The sequence below is a fragment of the Felis catus genome, chromosome A1 (genome assembly GCF_018350175.1).
Source record: "Felis catus isolate Fca126 chromosome A1, F.catus_Fca126_mat1.0, whole genome shotgun sequence".
Taxonomy (NCBI): Eukaryota; Metazoa; Chordata; class Mammalia; order Carnivora; family Felidae; genus Felis; species Felis catus.
This window is the reverse complement of record NC_058368.1, coordinates 138,077,720-138,100,187: the sequence shown is the minus strand read 5'-3', so window position 1 is coordinate 138,100,187 and position 22,468 is coordinate 138,077,720. Positions and strand designations below refer to the sequence as shown.

Below are 22,468 nucleotides of genomic sequence, written 5' to 3'. Positions count from 1 at the left end.
TAACAAGTAGTCAAAAACACCGAATAGCAAAAACACTATTTGGCTTGCAGATGCAAAATCTCTTCCTCTTTCAAAATTCAATCAAATACCAAGTAAGCAAAATCTCACCTCTTAAGCTCTACTTGCATCATTTCCGATCTTTTTATGTACAAACTAGGAAACAAAGGACTAAAAACAACAAACTAAAAAAATAAAAATAACTTAATGGCTTGCAATATAGGACTTTTAAGCTCCCAAGTGCTGTCAATTAAGAAGGTTTAAGACAGGGGCGCCTGGGTGGCTCAGTCGGTTGAGCGTCCAACCTCAGCTCAGGTCATGATCTCGCAGTCGACGGGTTCAAGCCCCATATCAGGCTCTGTGCAGACAGCTCAAGAGCCTGGATCCTGCTTCAGATTCTGTCTCCCTGTCTCCACCCCTCCCCCACTCAGGCCCTGTCTGAAAAATAAACAAACATTAGAAAAAAATTATAAAAAATAAAGATGGTTTACGACAGACAACATCTTCGGGACACCTGGCAGCCTCAAGTCAGGGAAACATCCAACTGTTGATTTAGGCTCAGGTCATTATCCCACAGTTTGTGAGAGCGAGCACCAAGCTGGGCGTGGAACCTGCTTAAGAGTCTCTCTCCCTGTTCCTCTGCCCTTTCCCCATACACATGTTCATGCACACACTCTTTCTCAAAAAAAAGAAAAAAAAAAGAGAACATCTTACATCAATTAATTATAATTGACACTCTTCCGGGCTTTCAAACGTCATTAGCTTCATCACTACAACTCTTTGCTAGCCTAACACTCCTCCTCCTCCTCCTCCCCAAAGCATGTTGTCAACTCAGTCTACACCTTAAGCCTGGACCTCAAGCCAGACTGCATGTGTCTGCTATTTTCCTCTATCGTGAACAAACAGCCTGACCTTCCAAAGCGGCTCCTTTAGTGCCCCCTTAGAACACAGATGCAGGAAGCTGCTCAGAGGCTGAAAATTGGATTTGCAAGGTCCACATCCCCACGGTCTGCAAATCGGTGTTATAAAAACTCTTGGCTACCAGCTGCCAACCCCTGCTTCTTCTCTAATCTTATTATGGTGCAGTGTTTCTCTTTTCCTGCAATAGCAAGTCAATGAACCTCCATTATTCATTTTAAAAATTAGAGGCAGTCTGTGACTAATCTGAGGAATATCCTTGCATCCCCAACACTGTCTCCCTTCCTCAAGACATGCAAGTGGAAATAGTTTTCAAAAAATCTATAAAGTTCTATAGCACACCAGACAGAATCAAAAATTATCACACCCTCTGAAACGAATTCCTGAAATAGAGAAAAATATGTTAATTTCTTTCTTTGTGCTCACAATAAAATACCCAAGGTGATGAAACTATATGGGCATAAGAAATAGACCAAGATTCAAAAATACTACAGAGAGGGGCGCCTGGGTGGCTCAGTCGGTTAAGCGTCCGACTTCAGCTCAGGTCATGAGCTCGCAGTTCGTGGGTTCAAGCCCCGCATCGGGCTCTGTGCTGACAGCTCAGAGCCTGGAGCCTGTTTCAGATTCTGTGTCTCCCTCTCTCTCTGACCCTCCCCAGTTCATGCTCTATCTCTCTCTGTCTCAAAAATAAATAAACGTTTAAAAAAAAATTTTAAAAATACTACAGAGAAACTAACACAAAGGAATGGGAACAAAAATTGTGCGGGCAAAAAAGAAAAACAGACTCGACAATATAGAAAACTTCAATATCAAATTAAAAATGCTTCTAGAAGTCAGACTACAGGAAGGACAAAACAGTTTAACCTTGAAATAGCAGTTTTAGAAAGAGAAAACAATAGTCAAAGACCTAGAAAAATGAAACTTTAAAAAGGAAACGTGGAAGTTTTCTTCATGGATCCAAACAAAATGCATAGGGGAAAAAAGAATTCTTATATCCACAGATTTTCTATAGGTATAGAGATATCTTTTTTTAAATTTTAATTCCAGTATAGTTAACATCGAGTACTATATTAGTATCAAGTGTACAATATAGTGATCCAACAATTCTATCCACTACTCACTGCTTATCATGGTAAGTGTGCTTTTAATCTTCTTCACCTATTTCATCCTCCCCAACAACCACTACCCCGTAACCATCAGTTTGTTCTCTGTATTTAAGAGGCTTTTTTTTTTTTTGGTTTGTCTCTTGTTTTCTTTGTTCATTTGATTTGTTCCTTCAATTCCATAGGAGTGAAATTGTATAGTATTTGAAAGTACAACATCTGAGGCACCTGGGTGGCTCAGTCGGTTAAGCATCTGACTTCGGCTCAGGTCATGATCTTGCAGTTCGTGAGTTCTAGCCCTGTGTCAGGCTCTGTGTTGACAGCCCAGAACCTGGAGTCTGCTTCTGATTCTGTGTCTCCCTCTCTCTCTGCCCCTCCCATGCTCATGCTCGGTCTCTCGCTGACAAAAATAAATAAAGATTAAAAAAAAAGAAAGAAAGAAGGAAAGTACAACGTCCATGCATGACAAAACCGCTCAACAGGAGCACCTGGGTGGCTCAGTCAGTTAGGCACCTGACGGTTTCAGCTCAGGTCATGATCTCATGGTTTCTGAGTTTGAGCCCCACAATGGACTCTGCACGGACAGTACAGAGCCTACCTGGGATTCTCTCACTCCCTCTCTCTCTGCCCCCTTCCCTGTGTGCATCTACTCTCTCTCTAAAAATAAATAAACATTAAGATATATAGATATATATAGATATATAGATATAGATACAGATACAGATATAGATACAGATATATACACACCCTCAACAAAGTAGGTTTAGGGAGAATATACCTCAACATAATAAAGGGCATACATGAAAAAACCATAGCTAACATCATTTTCAATGGCAAAAAACTGAGAGCTTTTCTGATAAGGTCATAAACAAGACAAGGATGTCCACTCTCACCACTTTTTATTCAACACAGTACTCAAAGTCCTCTCCACGGCAATCGGACAACAAAAAATAAAAGGCATCCAAGTTGGTAAGGAAGAAGTAAAACTTCCACTACTTGCAGATGACAAGGTACTAAGTATAGAAAACCCTAAAGAGGGGCGCCTGGGTGGTGCAGTCGGTTAAGCGTCCGACTTCAGCCAGGTCACGATCTCGCGGTCCATGAGTTCGAGCCCCGCGTCAGGCTCTGGGCTGATGGCTCGGAGCCTGGAGCCTGTTTCCGATTCTGTGTCTCCCTCTCTCTCTGCCCCTCCCCCGTTCGTGCTCTGTCTCTCTCTGTCCCAAAAATAAAAATTAAAAAAAAAAAAAAAAAAGAAAACCCTAAAGAGCACCAAAAATCTACTAGAAGTTATAAATGAAGTCTACCATCTTTGTAAGTAAGGATTCTCTTCAGTGACCAAGAAGCAAAGACTTTTGAACGATAAATTCTCACGTCGAAACAGCTTATAATCAAAGGAACGGGAAAAAATATAGGTATGTATCACCTGGACAAGGTGCCTTTTTGTAGAGGGTGAGTCCAAGTTGGGAATAATTTCTATCAATTTTTTTCCTCCATAATTATCACTCCATGTATGTGGTCTAATCTTCCTTCAGATAAATCTTACAATTTCTATTTTTTAGAGCCCATTTTCATGAGATTTTTCATTAGCATACAATTATTTTAAAATTTGAAAGTATCTCAATATGTTGTGAGTCCTTTAAACTTTCTAGTTTTGTTTGGATTTTACATTATACACTTGCCAAAGATGATTTTTGTAAAATAACCCATCATAATAGGATTGTTAGCACATAAAAGTATCAAAATAAAGAGATCCAACATATTGCCATCAAATAAAAAATCATCTATATATATGCCTTAATAATTAATGCATTAATGTCAATAAAAGTCAACACAAATATAAATAGAACTCTGGAAAAACATATCAAATATCAACAGTGCTTATACTGATGACAGAGTTAAGCATAAGGTTTTAATTTTTCTTGGTATTTCCTATTTTTATCATTTATGAAATATAAATATGAATTTTAAAAATTAAACATTTATAAATGAGACTTTATTAAACTAGAAGCTACAAGTAAATATTTATCAAACCTCTGAAGACAGAAAGCAGAGAACAGGTCTACCCCAAAATACAAAAACAAGTTTGACTACAGTTCTTACATGTGCTCTGTTTACATGTTATTAATTTGGTAGAAATTGAATTTAGACTTGTTTTTACTATAATATACACTCTCTGACCTCTTACTACATATGTCCAAGGAGTCAAATTGGCTGAGATCAATTTGTAATAGTGACATAAATGTTTAAGTGGGTTAAAAGAATCAGGTTACAATCTATATACATATCAAGTAAGAGTCATGTTAAATATACATAACATACAATTATACATATCAAGTGTCATGTTAAATATACATAATATACAATTTCTGTATGTATACATAAATGTGTACATAATATACAGTTATAAATTCCATTTTATATTCCACTAAAAAATTTCTAATCATCACATGTTTGAATTTTATCTTATACTCACTGCAAGAACTTCTAGATTTAGACAGATTTTATCGTGTACCATGCTGCTGTTTCCAAGTCTTCCGTGTTACTGTGTGTACACAGTAACTTAATTTTTTAAAAAAATTTTTAATGTTTATTTTTGAGAGACAGAGCACTAGTCGGGGAGGGGCAGAGAGGGAGACACAGAATCGGACGGAGGCTCCAGGCTCTGAGCTGTCAGCACAGGGCCTGATGTGGGTCTCGAACCCACGAACTGGGAGATCATGACCCAAGCCAAGTTGCATGCTTAACTGACTGAGCCACCCAGGCACCCCCAAAATAACTTAACTTTTTAATGCCAAATTGTAATGGAATCATTTTGAAAGCATTTAATTCATGTATGAATTTTAAAAATTAAACATTTATAAACCAGAATTTAATAAACTAGAAGCTACAAGTAAATATTTATCAAACCTCTGAAGATAGAAAAGCAGAGGTCTACCCCAAAGCACAAAAACAACTTTTAGTATAGTTCTTATGTGTGCTCTGTTTACATGTTATTAATTTGGTAGAAATTGATTTTAGATTTGTTTTTATTATACCAACAAGGCACACATGTAATCTTTTTTTTAACTTGTTTTTTATTTTTTTTAATTTATATCCAAATTAGTTAGCATATAGTGCAACAATGATTTCAGGAGTAGATTCCTTAGTGCCCCTTACCCATTTAGCTCATCCCCCCTCCCACAACCCTCCCAATAACCCTCAGTTTGTTGTCCATATTTATGAGTCTCTTCTGTTTTGTCCCCCTCTGTTTTCATATTACTTTTGTTTCCGTTCCCTTATGTTCTTCTGTTTTGTATCTTAAAGTCCTCATATGAGTGAAGTCATATGATGTTTGTCTTTCTCTAATATCACTTAGCATAATACCCTCTAGTTCCATCCACATATTTGCAAAGTGCAGCCAGACTTCTTCAGAGTTATCTTTAGTTCTCTCCCTTACCTCACGGCACGTCTTCAGTCCTATCAGGTGCACTTCTGTGCACACCAGTGAAGTCATATGATTTTTGTCTTTCTCTAATTCTGCTTAGCATCATACCCTCCAGTTCCATCCACATAGTTGCAAATGGCAAGATTTCATTCTTTTTGATTGCCGAGTAATACTTCATTGTATATATATACCACGTCTTCTTTATCCATTCGTCCATCGATGGACATTTGGGCTCTTTCCATACTTTGGCTATTGTGGATAGTGCTGCTATAAACATGGGGGTGCATGTGTCCCTTCAAAACAGCACACCTGTATCCCTTGGATAAATGCCTAGTAGTGCAATTGCTGGGTCATAGGGTAGTTCTATTTTTAGTTTTTTGAGGAACCTCCATACTGTTTTTCCAGAGTGGCTGCACCAGCGTGCATTCCCAGGCACACACGTAATCTTAAGTGACAACCATTTGAGCATTGTAAGCAAGGACACGCACACATAGGTAATAACTATACCGTGACATATGCTGGAATGCACAGTGCATGTAAGAGCATCTCAGCTTCAGAGATGTTAAAATGAGGGTGGAAAAAAACTGCACTTTATAAATGACAAAGTGTCGTTTTAATAAAACATCTATAGGTACTCAGATTATGAGTAACGTTTTCTTAACACCTTTCACTTACTCCCTTTCATTCCCATTAGTATATTCTGTTTATTAGACAAAATTATTTTTACTTTTGTCTGGTCCTTTTAAATCCCTTCTTTCCTTAGGCTATGGGTACTGACTCTTTCCTAGTCTGATGATAATCTAGTGGGTAGGATACTACTACAGTTGTAATATTTGGAGGAAGCAGATGGACATGATGGAGGGTGTTACAGGTCTTCCTCAAGCTGCCCTTGTCACTATCTGAAGGGTTAGCAGATAGGACCGGGTATATAGTAAACTTCAAGTCAACGACAGCTTGTTTCATGATAACATAATTGAAACCACAAAGTATATACATGGAGCATTCTTTATTTTTCCACTCCTTAAATTAGTCATGTTTTCACTATTCAACATCTTTCCCAAAATTGTTTTCAGTAGCTGCGTGTTCTCGTAGTATTCTCTTCTTAATGTGGGACCTTGAGGTTATTTCCCACACGTTACTCATCTGATGTGTGAAGTGCAACTCCTTAGAAGGGAAGAGGCAGTTCTGTGTTACAACGATAGTTGTAAATTCTGAGTTAGAATCAGGGGCTGCAACCGTGGCTGGCCCCAGCTTCCCATCCTCTATCGTACTCAAGTCTGCCATTGACCTATTTGACTCTAGAACCAGGGACATGCTCTACTGACCTTGGTTCTTTTGACATCAAGCACAGAGTAGTAGTATCATGCAGTTTTTCTCTATAGAAGAGAGTGGAGTATATCTGAGGTTGAGAGGGCAATGAAATGGATCAACAGATTTTAACTGAAGATTCTGATTGTGTGTTCTAGTTCCCTGACACTTCATTCTATTAAGGATAACCTAAATTGAGGTCATATTCTTAGTCTAGATGCAGTACTCTTGCTGAATTCCATGAGTCGATGATTCAAAAGTTACCTGAAACCACAGGTCCCACATACCCATCCATGCCCCCCCTACACCAACTCAGATTTCAAGGAAATAAGGGGGGCAGGGGGATGAAGCCCTATCCCACTTTATATGTGAAGAGACCATCCATTCCCTTCCCTGTTACACTCAGTAACTGTGCAGAAGAGCAGAATCCTCCCTCAATGCAGAACACACACCTGTCTAGGCATCTCATCGGGCATCTCTGTCACCCAATCCTCCACCTATTCTGTGGATGTCCCAGCACTTTGCCCTTTGAATTCCTATTTCATGATTTTAGCTGACACAAATGCCACTGAACCTTATCCAAAGACGCACCTAGAAGACATTCTTGACCATTATCGGTATATCCTAAAATACAACGTTCGAAAACCATTCACATGAATGAAACGGGTGTTTGTGAGTCCAGAAGTTATACAGTTTAAATAAAATTACTCAGATAAGTATCATTAAAACCCAGACTTCAGAGCCAAGAGCCAGTGACTTTTAAAAGGGTCCATACACATACTTGAAACAAGACAGTTCACATTTTTTGGTTTTTTGTTTTTTGGTTTTTTTTAAGCCTCAAACAGCAAGCAAAACCTTTCTCTCCACTTTAGTCACACGGGTTTTGAGTGTAAGAAAGGGTCATTTAGACCTGAAATCCAACACTTAGAGACTTACGTATAGAGGAACATCGCTGCAGCTCAACTCCATGGCTTCCGCATCTGCAAGGAAAATAACGAATGACAACCGTTATTACAGGAGGCACTGCGTAACCAACCAGCAGAATTGTGTGTCCCTCTCTTCAGTTATCCAGGGGGGAGAAGTAACAACAGATGGGAAAACTGCAGAGACAAAACCATGAACTACAGAAAAGAGATTCCATCTGTATCAAATACCACCGCCCTTTCTTCTCTCACGTTAATTTCCACACCTAAGGAAAACCTATCCACCCCAGGTAATATCCTACTGACTGCTCTTGAGAGAAATATTTCCAAAAGCCAGGAAAGTCAACATAAACGTGTTCAAAGTTTTGCCTTAACTACTTGAATAATAGAGGTCTCTGAGGTTAGAGTTCACCGCGGTCCAAATGAGGCAGGAGACCTCAGGAGCAAGACACTTCTTTGCTGAACATCCAGAGGGCAAAGGTTTCAGTCATGTGATCTCAGGAGGGCGGGTATGTACTCCAGTTACCAACCTCTCCACCAACTACATGCCTGCCCCTGTAAAACCCACATCCAGAAACCACCTTGAAGCTTAGGGAAAAAAAGCAACCATCATTCAAGACGTTCAATGAAAACCTACAGTGGGCCAAACAATCCACAAAGATGACCAGGAGGTGGTTCGGCCCTCAAAAAATGCACAGCTCAACAAGAGAGCCCTAAAAACCGGGACAAAGTGAGGAGTGGGCTGGATGAGAACTGTGAATGGGGCAAGACAGAGACCCCACCACCACCCGAGTTCTGCTCACCAGGCCAATCCTGGCTCTGCTTCCCAGGCCACACCAGCTGCAGTACCTCGGCGACGGGTGACAGGGCACATAGCAACCTGAATTGGGACATTTAGTGCAATAATACCCCAAGTATACACTTGGCGAGAAGGAAAATACAGAAAGTTCTTTTTGTTTTTGGTAACAACCTTTAACTTCCGGTTTATTAATACTTCATACTCACGCTGCCACTGGCACCCTCCTAGGTCACAAGTTATACTAAGTTATCCTGAGAGAAGACCAAGCTCATTACCAACACACTGTGCCCTGTGGCCATTTATGTAGACCCACTTAAATGGGCGTATCTATTATCATCAATTCTTAATAAAACTCGCCTCATAAATTAGATGAATGGCTTAAGAATTCCAGGAAGGAATCTTCAAATGGAAGACAATACTAACAAGAATATGACAAATCAGTCTCTCATTCCTAAATATGAATTATTCATCAGCCCTACTGGGAAATTAAAATGACTAAGAACAATGCCTTATAATCTCCACCCACCCCCCCCCCCTGCAAAAAAATCAGCTTTCAGGTATGTATTTAAATTTTGAAAGCACACCCAATAGCATATACCACGATCCCTTACCCTAAATGTGTAATGTGCTTCAAGGTATCAGCAACTGTTTTTAACCTGTGTTTACAGGCATGCCATAAACCATTGCAATCTTTTAAAAAACTTTCACAAAACTTGATACAATTACAACCTTTTAAAATTTTTGCTTAATAGCAAGAGTGCATTCTACAGTCAATGTGGTTTCAAAAGGACCGAAATACACAGAAAATAATATAAATGCATTCCTTTATGAACAAAGCTTTGAAGACTACTGAGTATTTTAATGAATCTTAGAATACATCATCTGTGTAAGAGGTTTGCCATACACTCGTAGAAGTGCAGATGTTTTCCCTTACTCAGCTTTCTAGATTTTATCTGATAATACATCTACAAGAAACCACTTCTGGGGCACCTGGATGGCTCAGTCAGTTGTGCATCTGAGTCTTGATTTTGGCTCAGGTCATGATGCCAGGGTCGTGAGATCAAGCCCTACTTCAGGCTCAGTGCTGAGTATGAAGCCTGCGTGGGACTCCCGCTCTCTGCCCCTCTCCCCTGCTTGCAGAAAGGAAGGGAAGGTGGGAAGGAAGGGTACAGAGGGAGAGAGGGAGAGAAACTAAGAAACCACTTGTGAAGAGAATATGGACTTAATCTGAAGAGTGAATTACTTCTTTAATAAAGAGTAATCTCCTAAGGGAAAAGCATTCAACTACAATCACTAGGTAGGGCAGCTTAAAAGGCACCGTAAGTGAAATTCATTCCCTGTGTCATCCATGGGCAAAATACGGTAATGAATTTCAAACACAGTCCAATCTACAATTTCTGTAATGACATTGCTAAGGACCATAAAAACCCATACACTGTATTGAGTCGTATTGGTTATACTGTGGCAAAGTCTTTTAAAAAACTGTCCCACTTTATTTAATATGTCCTACACAATTTTCTCTTCCCAAAATAGAAGTGTTCTTGTTTTTCTACAAAAAGTGGCTGTTTATGAGATGTCTGTAAAAACATCCATTTTTCCAAATACATATAGCCCTTTCCATCAAGAAGGGGTGATATTTCAGTAAGTGAAAATTCTTAAAGGAAATTCAACTGTTAGATAGTATATGCCATAACATTTTCAAAAAGGATATTAGTACGTGCTACCACTGTTTTGTCATTTTCTTGGAGTAATTAAAATTTGCAACTTAAAAGTATAAGAGACTCTTAAAAAATGAGAACTGAGGGCTGATGGGGGGTGGGAGGGAGGGGAGGGTGGGTGATGGGTATTGAAGAGGGCATCTTTTGGGACGAGCGCTGGGTGTTGTATGGAAACCAATTTGACAATAAATTTCATAATAAAAAAAAATAAAGTTTGCAACTTAATAAATCCCTCATATCTGCAGGCTTCAAATTCTTGGGGGAAAAAAGCCTTCTAATCTATATAAATCTTTGAAACTGAATGTTTCACAGATTTTGTATTTTTAAAACTAACAACTTCTAAATTATAGGAGAACCGACTGACATCAGGGAAGATGGGAGTTTGCAGCCACTTTTTTTTTTAAATTTTTATTTGTAGGAGAGAGCGTGTGTATGTGAGAGAGAGAGAAAGCCAGAGAGGAGCACAGAGAAGGGGGACAGGGAGAGAATCCCAAGCAGGCTCCAGAGTCAGTGCAGAGCTCGATGTGGGGCTCAGTCTCACAACTGCAAGATCACAACCTAAACCAGTATCAAGAGTCAGGTGCTTAACTGACTGAGTCACAAAGGTGCCCCATGCAGCCACTTTTAAAAATTAATAAACTTGTGGGGCACCTGGGTGGCTCAGTCAGTTAAGCGGCCGACTTCGGCTCAGGTCATCATCATGCGGTCCGTGAGTTCGAGCCCCCGTGTCTGGCTCTGTGCTGACAGCTCAGAGCCTGGAGCCTGTTTCGGATTCTGTGTCTCCCTCTCTCTGACCCTCTCCTGTTCATGCTCTGTCTCTCCCTGTCTCAAAAATAAATAAAAACGTTAAAAAAAATTAATAAACTTGTATAATTAGTGGATGGGATTAATACATAAAGCCCCGAATTTTTAAGTTTAGCCAGCACTGCACTTGTATTAGAATGTATATATCATAATGAGGTTCTCTTCAGCTGTGACACACATTAAATCCAACTTCAAAGTCAAAGGGCTTTGAACCAGACATTCAAACAGTAGGGGCACCTGGGTGGCTCAGTTGATTAAGTGGCTGACTTCAGCTCAGGTCTTGATCACCCAGTTCGCGGGTTGGAGCCCCATATGGGGCTCTGTGCTGACAGCTCAGAGCCTGGAGCCTGCTTCAGATTCTGTGTCTCCCTCTCTCTCTGCCCCTTCCTCGTTGGTGCTTTGTCTCTGTCTCTCTCTAATTAAAATAACAAAAAACTTAAAAAATTAAAAAGAAGGGTTATAGAGTATTTTAAACCAAGGTTTTCTTTTTTTTTTTTTCATTTTTTTTTTCAACGTTTATTTATTTTTGGGACAGAGAGAGACAGAGCATGAACGGGGGAGGGGCAGAGAGCGAGGGAGACACAGAATCGGAAACAGGCTCCAGGCTCTGAGCCATCAGCCCAGAGCCTGACGCGGGGCTCGAACCCACGGACCGCGAGATCGTGACCTGGCTGAAGTCGGATGCTTAGCCGACTGCGCCACCCAGGCGCCCTGAAACCAAGGTTTTCAAAATAATGACCCATTTGTTTTATTACTTCCGCTAACATGTATTGTACATCAATGTTTTTAGTGAGAACAAAAAGGGTTATTAATCGCATTTAATCTTCATAGGTTTTTAAATGTGGAGTAAGTTTGAAAAAATATACTGTTGCAGTAGTACAATTTATAAATTAAAAAAATAAGGATACACACTTTTTTTTTTTTTAACTTAGTAAGGGTACGTGACATCTTGCGGATCTATTCCTTCTAGGTAAGCCTTTGTCCCCACTTGCCAGGCTGTGGGTACTTTTCCCACAGGGATCTCAATGCAGGGTTATTAGACTAAGGAATAAGCTGTTTCCCGAGCTCCCCCCACCCCCCCTGCTGAGGTTCTAGGTGGCAGGGGCCTGCAAGCTGGACTGCAGGGCAGAGTGCAAGGTCACACCTCTTTAAAGCTCAGAGGGATCCAGGGGCGCCTGGGTGGCTCCGTCGGTTGAGCGTCCGACTTCAGCCCAGGTCATGATCTCTCGGTCAGTGAGTTCGAGCTCTGCTCAGAGCCTGGAGCCTGCTTCAGATTCTGTGTCTCCCTCTCTCTCTCTGCCCCTCCCCCACTCATGCTCTGTCTCTGTCAAAAATAAACATTAAAAAAAAAATTTATAAAAGCTAAGAGGGATCCAGCTTCTCTACACCTTTCAGACCATGTGAGGCAGACTGCAAATGAGGGCTCCCAATCCGCAGTCTAATAGGATGACAGGCCAAAGGTCAAGAAACATCAAGGGCTAAATACTCCTTTCTATTTCACCTTCCACGTAAGAACTCGGATTCCATTATTCCCACCCACTCTAGCTTTGCCATTTTTGAGTAGAGAAATGTAACAACCATTGAGAACAGCAATTGTTTTGTTTTTTGGAGACCTCACTTTTCACCGCTTTTAAAAATAAATTAAAACAGGGGCGCCTGGGTGGCTCAGTCAGTTGAGCGTCCGACTTCGGCTCAGGTCATGATCTCACAGTCCGTGAGTTCGAGCCCCGTGTCGGGCTCTGTGCTGACAGCTCAGAGCCTGGAGCCCGTTTCAGATTCTGTGTCTCCCTCTCTCTCTGCTCCTCCCCTGTTCATGCTCTGTCTCCATCTCAAAAATAAATAAACGTTAAAATCAATCAATCAATCAATCAATCAATCCCCACGGTTCTCAGCCTTGGTCCCAAACTTTCTAAAAGCCCCTATCAGAGACAGAATCATTTGAGGTACATGTATTATATACTCAAATACTTGAAGTTCAAACTGATAGAGGTATAAAAAACCGTATTCTCGTTTGAATTTCTCCAAAACTGATGCTTCATACATAGTCAACAGCAGCAAGGTCTGTGCTCCCTTGCAGAGACGCATGGCTAAATCATATTGTGCCTCCTTTATTATCAAGTTTAATAACAAAACCAGTTTGTATTTGCTAGACAAGTTCTACACACACCAGCTTTTCACCACACAAATATCATGGTCTACGTTTCCTAATATGAGTTCTCCATTTGGATTTTCAAAAATTCTTAGACTCGAGTACTGTTTTAATATTTTATTTTTCAAAAATGTGTCTTGGGAAATTTAAGGCCAATTTCCAGTCTTTCTTGCAGACACCAGAGAATGATAGGGGGTCTTGGTACACAGCCACAGTTTTTAAGTTTGCTCCCAAAACAGAGGAAAAAATTCTTATAAAAAGAACATCATGATGCAAAATATTCAATATTTCACACATACTAGAAAGAATGCCTAATGTTTCAGGATCTTCATTTTGCTAGTTACTTCTAATAAAAATTAGACCACTTAAAAGGTGAAGAGAATATTCCAACTTAAAAATAAGAGAAAATATAACATTCAACTTTCACAGTAAATAATCATTCTTGACTTTATGAAATTCTAGGTTTCTAAGACTAACTCCATATAAAATCTATGACTTGAACTTTGTGTTTGAACATGCCAAAAACTTTGGCTGGTACACCTCTTACAAAACCTATTAACAAATAATGGTCAAATATTTACTAATACTGTTAGTAACTATACTTGGAAGGCTAACGATGTGGTTAGGCACTGTGCTATGTATTTTACCAACACCTCAGAGAAGCCTCACAGCAGCCATGAGAGGAACCATGGAGGAAGTCTTACTTGCCTGAATCTTCATTTACAAATCCCTGCAGTTGTAAGGTTACACTGAAGTAAAAGTTACCTAAACCTAAGAATAATTGTTTTAATTTTTTTTTTTTTTACATTTCTTTCTTTTTGATAGAGACAGAGCACAAGTGGGGGAGGGGCAGAGAGAGAAGGAGGCACAGAATCCGAAGCAGGGTCCAGGATCTGAGCTGTCAGCACAGAACACGAACGCGGGGCTCGAACCCACAAACCGCGAGAGCATGACCTGAGCTGAAGTCGGACACTTAACCGACTGAGCCACCCAGGTGCCGCAACCTAAGAATGATTCTTGAATCAACTGACCACCATGAAGATTAGGAACAACTCCCTCCCACATTTATTCTTCAGTTCCCGCCCCCTTACTTAAGGCTAGCATCTGTTCTCCACCCAGTCCCCCTTGTACTTTAGATGTTTTGTAGTTACTTGTTTTGGTCTTGAGGTGGTTACTGGGTGTTATAAATATAAAATACCTATCAAGATAAAATTGGAAATCTTTTTTTTAAGATGAAATTAGGTTAAATAAAATCGAGAATAGTGTTTTTCAATATTGGCTAACTTCTCAAATCATGATCCTACTGATCAATGAGAACGTGGCAGAGATCCACTAACAAGTGAAAAAAGAAATCATAAGGAGATAAAGCCTTAAAGATCATCGCAGTATTAAAGGAAGAATTTCTTCTCTTCTTTATCCTATGAGAAAACGGAAGAACTTGTTAACTAATTATAATAAAAATAACCCTCACGATAGCTCTTTGAAAATACAGTATGATATGCATGTATTTTGTATGAGAGCTTTATTTTTGCATGTTTGTTTCATTGTTTGATGTAAAATGCTAATTAGAATAAAGATGTAAGGTGCATTTAAAGAAAGTGTGAAATGTAATAATTTTCTAAGAAATTACACTCTGAAAGAAAGAGAGAGAGAGAGAGAGAGAGAAAGAGAGAAAGAGAGAAAGAGAGAAAGAAAGAAAAGAAAAGAAAAGAAAAGAAAAGAAAAGAAAAGAAAAGAAAAGAAAAGAAAAAAGAAAATACAGTGTGATAACATGTCCTGCTCCGCAATTAACAAATTTGGCAGACAAAAACCATAAACGCCCCCACCATCACTCCCCTCCTCTCTCCCTCTCCCCCCCCCCACACCTCCCCCCACACACTACACTTGATGTCCCTCCTAAGAATAAGAATTAGAGTTGAAAACTGCAAGGCACGGGGCGCCTGGGTGGCTCAGTCGGCTGGTCGTCCGACTTCAACTCAGGTCACAATCTCACGGTCTGTGGGTTTGAGCCCCGCGTCGGGCTCTGGGCTGACGGCTCAGAGCCTTGGAACCTGTTTCAGATTCTGTGTCTCCCTCTCTCTCTCTGACCCTCCCCCGTTCATGCTCTCTCTCTGTCTCAAAAATAAATAAATGTTAAAAAAAAGAAATTAAAAAAAAAAAAAGAAAACTGCAAGGCACTAGGTCACACTACGCATGGTAGAACAGGTATTCGAGCTTCCTGCTTCAAAGCTTGTACTCCTACCCATGATGCTGTGCTGCGTGCTAGCCACAGAAGTCAAATACAAAGTTTTATAGGGGATACTCCTTTTCATAATAGAACCCCAGGCAAATATCTTTTCTACCACTGTTTCCTATGCGACCTTGGTCCTCCTTTTAAGGAGATTCCCTGTAGGGAACGTCCCTGATACCTGCTCTCCCCAGGTAAGACAGTATCCAGGGTCGCCCTCTGCACTTCACAGGAAGAAAGAGAAGCTCAGCAAAGTTGCACCACTTAGAGATCAAGCAGCCACAAGCGGCCAAGCGGGCGTGTGAATCCAGCCCATCTGACCTATCCAGCCCATGTTCTCCTTAGCCACAGCACAAGGTCCTTGTGTCACGTAACTTTGGTCTCAAAGATAGCAAGTTGCTTGGCTAACAAGGAGCCAACACCTCATAAGAGGAGAGCCTCAGAAGCAGCCTGTATATGAACTCCACCTCTGCCCTATTCTGTGTGACTTGGGCCTGAAGTTCCCCTCCCTGGGGCAGTCACTCATCCCTGAGTAATAGTGCCTACCTCATAAGCCTCTTGAGAGGATCGAGACAGCTGACAGTAACAACAGAAAACACTTAGTGCCCATCAAGAGCACTCAAAGGCTAGCTTCATTTATCAAGCTGATATAAAGGGTTTCTTAAGCATTTGAGTTATTTTGAAAGACCTCTAAATATCAGACTTAACAAGATGAGTCAGCACTAAACGGGGCCAGGCTCCTCTGAAATGGGTCCACCCAGCTCAGCCTCACCCCAGCCCAGAGGAATCTCCAAGCATCAAGAATTCTGAATAGTATACCAGGCCGGTGTGTGATTTTACACAGCTGAATGAATACTCCCCCCACTACGGTCAGAGAATTCAAAGGGTAGAGCTATTCCTACTGACACAACTCGACAACCATCTCTGTTTTAAACCTTCACTTGGAAATGATGACTCACAGCTCTGTCAACAAACCTAGAAGTGTAGAATTATATCTATATTTCACAACTGTTATGCTAACTGGAGAAGGAGGAAAGAACACATGAACAACAGGGAGGGAAGGCCAAGTCTAAGGAAAAAGCTTCAGTGTGGGCACAGTGGAAATGGGTAAGAAGAGAGCATTTTAGAAATAAGCCTGGGGGTGCCTGGGTGGCTCAGTCGGTTAAGCCTCCGACTTCAGCTCAGGTCATGATCTCGAGGTCCGGGAGTTCGAGCCCCGCGTCGGGCTCTGGGCTGACGGCTCAGAGCCTGGAGCCTGTTTCGGATTCTGTGTCTCTCTCTCTCTCTGACCCTCCCCCGTTCATGCTCTGGCTGTCTCTGTATCAAAAATAAATAAATGTTAAAAAAAAAATTAAAAAAAAAAAAGAAAGAAGCCTGTTAAGGAGTGCTGATGCATAGGGACACATGTACCCCAATGTTTACAGCAGCACTCTCAACAATAGCCAAATTATGGAGAGAGCCTAAATGTCCATCAACTGATGAATGGATAAAGAAATTGTGGTTTATATACACAATGGAGTACTACGTGGCAATGAGAAAGAATGAAATATGGCCTTTTGTAGCAACGTGGATGGAATTGGAGAGTGTGATGCTAAGTGAAATAAGTCACACAGAGAAAGACAGATACCATATGGTTTCACTCTTATGTGGATCCTGAGAAACTTAACAGAAGACCATAGGGGAGGGGAAGAGAAAATAAAGTCAGAGAGGGAGAGAACCAAACCATAAGAGACTTAATAACAGAATAAACTGAGGTTTGATGGGGGTGGAAGGACGGGGAGGATGGGTGATGGGCATTGAGGAGGGCACCGGTTGGGATGAGCCCTGGGTGTTGTATGAAAACCAATTTGACAATAAATTTCATGTGAAAGAAAGAGTGCAGGCAGAGGTCTGAAGATTAGAAAATACTGTAACTATTCAACAGATCCCATTAATTCAAACCAGTGGGAGTGGTGGGAGTGGGCAGGAAGAAGGGGAGTCAGTCTGAAATGGTGCAGCCTGAATGAGACAATGTTTATGAAGTACACAGAGGGGTGTGAGCTAGCTGCTAACACAATGTTCCACCAAAACTGGCACACTCACTTGTATTTTGCAGGATGTATTTGCATTCCAAGCCTTTTTATATATCAGTTCAACATTGCTTTTCCTATCTCACTTTTGCAATCGATCTGTTTAGTTGCATCCTTCATCATCAGTGCAAAGCTCTATCACTCAGCATCTTGGGCAAGATACAGCCTATCAAAGGCGTCAATGTCCTCATTAGCAGTAGGTCTCTGAAGTCCCTCTATCATGTCCGGAGGTCAATTTACTGTCACCGACTCCGTGCAAAGCACCATGGAGGCTGTCATGAGAAAGATTCACATACATAAAACACCACCCCCATCACTGATGAACTCACAGTTTGGTTCGGGGAATATCTCTATCCATGAAAACCTAAAAGTTTTCTAAACCTAAACCTAAAAGTTCTGTCGACCTGACAGAACATGATACTGTTAGGCAAGCATCAGTAACAAATGAGTTATAAATGTAATGGGGGGGGGGGGGCATGGAGAAGGACCAGCATGAAAAAAAGGACATGGACTTGTGCGATTTAGGAAAAAGTGAGGAGTCTGACAGGCTGAACTAACAGGTTTGGAAGGAGTAAAGGTCATTGGCCCCTTACTTTTATACATAATCCATCTCGAAAACACACCAAATCTGTGACAGAAGTGAACAACAGACTTTCAGGGGCCAAAAGTCACCCACCGGAGACTTAACACCAACTTCATGTCTCCTTTTGGTCAGAATTTAACAAAATACACCCCAGCTTTTCCTGTAATTTGCTTTACTTTTGCGTTTTCTGCATAACAGCTTCCACAAACAAGTTTAGGGAGGACCCAATTGGTACTGATAGTTCTTTACTTGGACAAATGACCTCATTGGATTTAATAGACCCTGGTGTCTTCACCAGCTTCTCATTTCTGTTTTTTATTTTCCACACTTGTTTTTAAATTTTTTTTTTCAACGTTTATTTATTTTTGGGAGAGAGACAGAGCATGAACGGGGGAGGGGCAGAGAGAGAGGGAGACACAGAATCGGAAACAGGCTCCAGGCTCTGAGCCACCAGCCCAGAGCCCGACGCGGGGCTCGAACTCACGGACCGCGAGATCGTGACCTGGCTGAAGTCGGACGCTTAACCGACTACGCCACCCAGGTGCCCCTTTCCACACTTTTTAATGAAGCAAGGAAATACACTGGACCCTGGACACCCTAAGTTTACACTGCTCAGGTCTATTTATAGATGGATGTTTCTTTGATACATATAGTCGGTGCTCTGAATTCATTTTCTCTTAGGTTTGTTTTTTTTTTTAACATTTTCTTTTCTCCAGCTTACTGCATTATAGAAATACAGTATATAACCACACGATGTCACTTAGGTGGAATCTCAAAAACACAACAACAACAACAACAAGAAGACTCACAAACACAAGAACAAAAAACTGGTGGTTGTCAGAGGGGTGGAAGGAGAAACAAAACAGGGGAAGGGGATTATGAGGTACAAGCTTCAGCTGTAAAACAAGTCAAGGAGATGAAAAGTATGCACAAAGAATACAGTCAGTATTATCATATTCACGTAGGGTGAATACACTTATCATGGTAAACACTGGGCCATGCTCACAACTATTGAATCACTATGTTGTACACCCCTAACTAGTTTAACATTCTATGCCAACTCAAAGAAAAATTAAGACATTTTTTAACTGGTAAATAGCTAAATTAGTATACTGAACTCTAGACAATAAAACTAGTGGATCTATGTGTCAAACCTGAAGAAACTCTAGAATGATCATTTAACATTTAGAATTATGACCTTCAAGCAAAGATGAAAAGAAATGAGACTTAGCCTTAGAAATAGGACTAGTCTCAAAATGTTTAATTTAGTTCAGCGCATGTACTCACAACTTCCTATATGCTTAGTACTGAGGGGGGAAAAAAGTGTCTCCTTTCAGGTACATATCAATCTATTCGACAAGAAAGGGCGTACAGATGTGAAGTAGGTAAATAACCTATAGAAAAGACAGTACCAAGGATATAGAAAGCCCCTAGGCACCAGAATGCCTACCCCATGGACAGAGGAAGACAGGAAGACCACAAAACCCTTATGGGGTTCTAGCAGTAGAGAGAGGCACAAACACTCCCCTCTGCCAGTAGTTGGGGTATCAACAGGGCTCCCCAAGGAGACAGAGCCTGACCTGAGCCTTTTATACAGTTTGTCAACTAGGGGCACTCCTATCCCAAAAGGCATTTAGAAACGGGGCAGGACAGCTTTTCTGGTTCTCAAATGACCGGGTCGGTAGGATAGGGAAAAAGCAGAATGGGAAAGGGAGCTGCTATAACGCCAGGTCAACCCTGCATAAAGAAAGGTCCCACCCCAAATGCCAACACAGATCTCTGTTGAAAATCACCGAGGCGGACAACAGACATTCACCAGGTACGCGATGAAATGGAACGACCTTTCAAGCCCAAGAAGGAACAGGCAGAACCCCATGAAGTACGAAAGGGTTGTTCACGGAGGGACAAACACCTCCAGGACAGAAGGATGGAAACACGTTCAGGGTCCCCATGATACACCTTAGTAAGTTATGTGAGCTTCACGCCAGCGAGCGGCTTTAATGCACGAGAAGGATGTGACCTGAGCTGTGCTTTCAAGAGGCCACTGTGAGAGCAGGTGGAGGAGGGATTCTGGGGTCAGAGCAACAGATCAAACACCATTGCTGTCACTCAGGTGAGAGAGACAGAGAGCCTGAACAAAAAACAGTAGCATGGGGAGGGCAAAGATAAATTTAAGAGATTAAGGGACAAAACGGACAGGCCTTAATGCTAAACCAGACGTAGGGGATAAGGACTAGGAGGATTCTAGGGTGACTCCTTGGTTCTTAGTCTGGGGAGCCAGGTATTTAGTGACATTGACCAAGATAGGGAAAATAAAAAGGAGAAGTGGAAGATGTGGAGGGGGAGAAAGGACTACTAGCCATAACGAGTTTGAGATGTGATTACTCATCAAGACAGAGAGGTCTGGGCTTGAAAGATATACTGGTGACACGGTAGTTTGAGTCACTGGGAGTAAATGAGAGGATTAAGGTGGTAGATACACAGAAATTCGAAAAGGCTTGGCGTAGAGACTTAGAGAGTGTCAAGAGAAAGCAAGGTAGAAGAGCTCACAAAAGACACTAAGAAGAGAGAAATGACTAACAAGGCTGGCATTAGCTGAGCACGATTTACTGCATCAGACAAGGTTCTGAGTGCTGTTTAAATTCACCTACTTCTCAGAGCCACATGGAATACCTCCTGTTTTACATGGAATACCATCCCCGTTTTACAGATAAGGAAACTGAGGCACAGAGAGGTTGTGTACCTTGTCCAAGGTCACCCAAGTACCAGGTGGCAGAGCCAAGATTTAAACCCAGGCAGTCTGGTCCCGGATCTCATCCTCCTAACTTCAGGTCTCCACTTCTAGGTCAGAAATTTGAAAGGGGACTAACGTGACAAAATCCAAGAGGGATGGACAAGGCAGCAAATGCTGTGGATAAATGAAGCAAAGCACACTAAAATCAGAGAAGGACCTACCGGATCCCTAACTTAAGAAGTCGCTGACTCTCAGCCATTTGCACGCTGGTGGAAGAATCGGCCTGATAAAAGCCAATGGAGCGGTTACCGGGAGGTAAAAAAGTGAGTATGACCACACGAAACAGTAAACGTTCCACAAGTTTACGAAAAGGAAAGAGCTTTGCGGTGAAGTCAGAACATAACATAACATAAAAAATTTTTTAAAAAACCTCCACTGAGGTTCCTCAGAAAATTAAAAATAGACCTACCCTATGACCCAGCAATAGCACTGCTAGGAATTTATCCAAGGGATACACGAGTACTGATACATAGGGGCACTTGTACCCCAATGTTTATAGCAGCACTCTCAACAATAGCCAAATTACGGCAAGAGCCTAAATGTCCATCAACTGATGAATGGATAAAGAAATTGTGGTTTATATACACAATGGAATACTACGTGGCAATGAGAAAGAATGAAATATGGCCTTTTGTAGCAACGTGGATGGAACTGGAGAGCGTGATGCTAAGTGAAATAAACCATACAGAGAAAGACAGATACCATATGGTTTCACTCTTATGTGGATCCTGAGAAACTTAACAGAAACCCATGGGGGAAGGGAAGGAAAAAAAAAAAAAAGTTAGAGTGGGAGAGAGCCAAAGCATAGGAGACTGTTAAAAACTGAGAACAAACTGAGGGTTGATGGGGGGTGGGAGGGAGGGGAGGGTGGGTGATGGGTATCGAGGAGGGCACCTTTTGGGATGAGCACTGGGTGTTGTATGGAAACCAATTTGACAATAAACTTCATATATTAAAAAAAAAAAAAAAAAAAAAAAAACCTCCACTGGGCAAAGGGATCGTGAGCTGTCTTAAAGCAGGAACATAGGGAGAACTGGTATTCAAATACTTTCACTGGGCGAAAACAGTCAAAATTATTTTGTTATTCTGATTCAAATCTAGGCATACTCTTGTGCTCTGAAGAAATATTACCTACATAAGCTAATAATAGTCACAAATTTCTATTACATACCAAACAAGGACTGTGTGCCATCCACCACCTGGGATTCAAGATTAAAACAGAAGCTCTGAGGTGCCTGGTGGCTCAATTGGTTGAGCATCCAACTTCGGCTCAGGTCACGATCTCGTGGTCCGTGAGTTCGAGCCCCGCGTCGGGATCTGTGCTGACAGCTCAGAGCCTGGAGCCTGCTTCGATTCTGTGTCTCCCTCTCTCCATCCCTCCCCCACTTGTGCTGTCACTCTCCCTCTCAAAAATAAATATTAAAATTTTTTTTAAAAAGTTCTTACAGGATAAGTATTAAGATATTGCAATAACATAAAAAATAGTCAACAATTTAAGTGTTTGTTATTTAATATTCAAGGCAATGTTTTAAATAAAGCGTGAGGTCTAAAAATGTACAGAGACAAGTTCAAACACACAAACGGCTCAGCAACGTTCAAAAGCCTAATCGCTCAGCAATAATAAATAATGCTTACAGCTTACAAAGGACTGT

The 22,468-nt window shown here is 41.1% G+C and overlaps 1 protein-coding gene across 7 annotated transcripts in view; it reads right to left on the bottom strand.

Moving 5' to 3' along the window:
- The window catches only part of ARHGEF28 (Rho guanine nucleotide exchange factor 28), a 310,574-nt gene that overhangs the window by 241,708 nt on the left and 46,398 nt on the right, over positions 1-22,468 (bottom strand). For all 7 annotated transcript variants that reach the window (XM_045062033.1, XM_045062024.1, XM_011283815.4 and 4 more), the window contains exon 2: positions 7,687-7,730. In XM_045062033.1, the coding sequence (XP_044917968.1) occupies positions 7,687-7,719 (33 nt within the window). In that variant the 5' untranslated portion in view covers positions 7,720-7,730. The remainder of the gene's footprint in view (positions 1-7,686; positions 7,731-22,468) is intronic.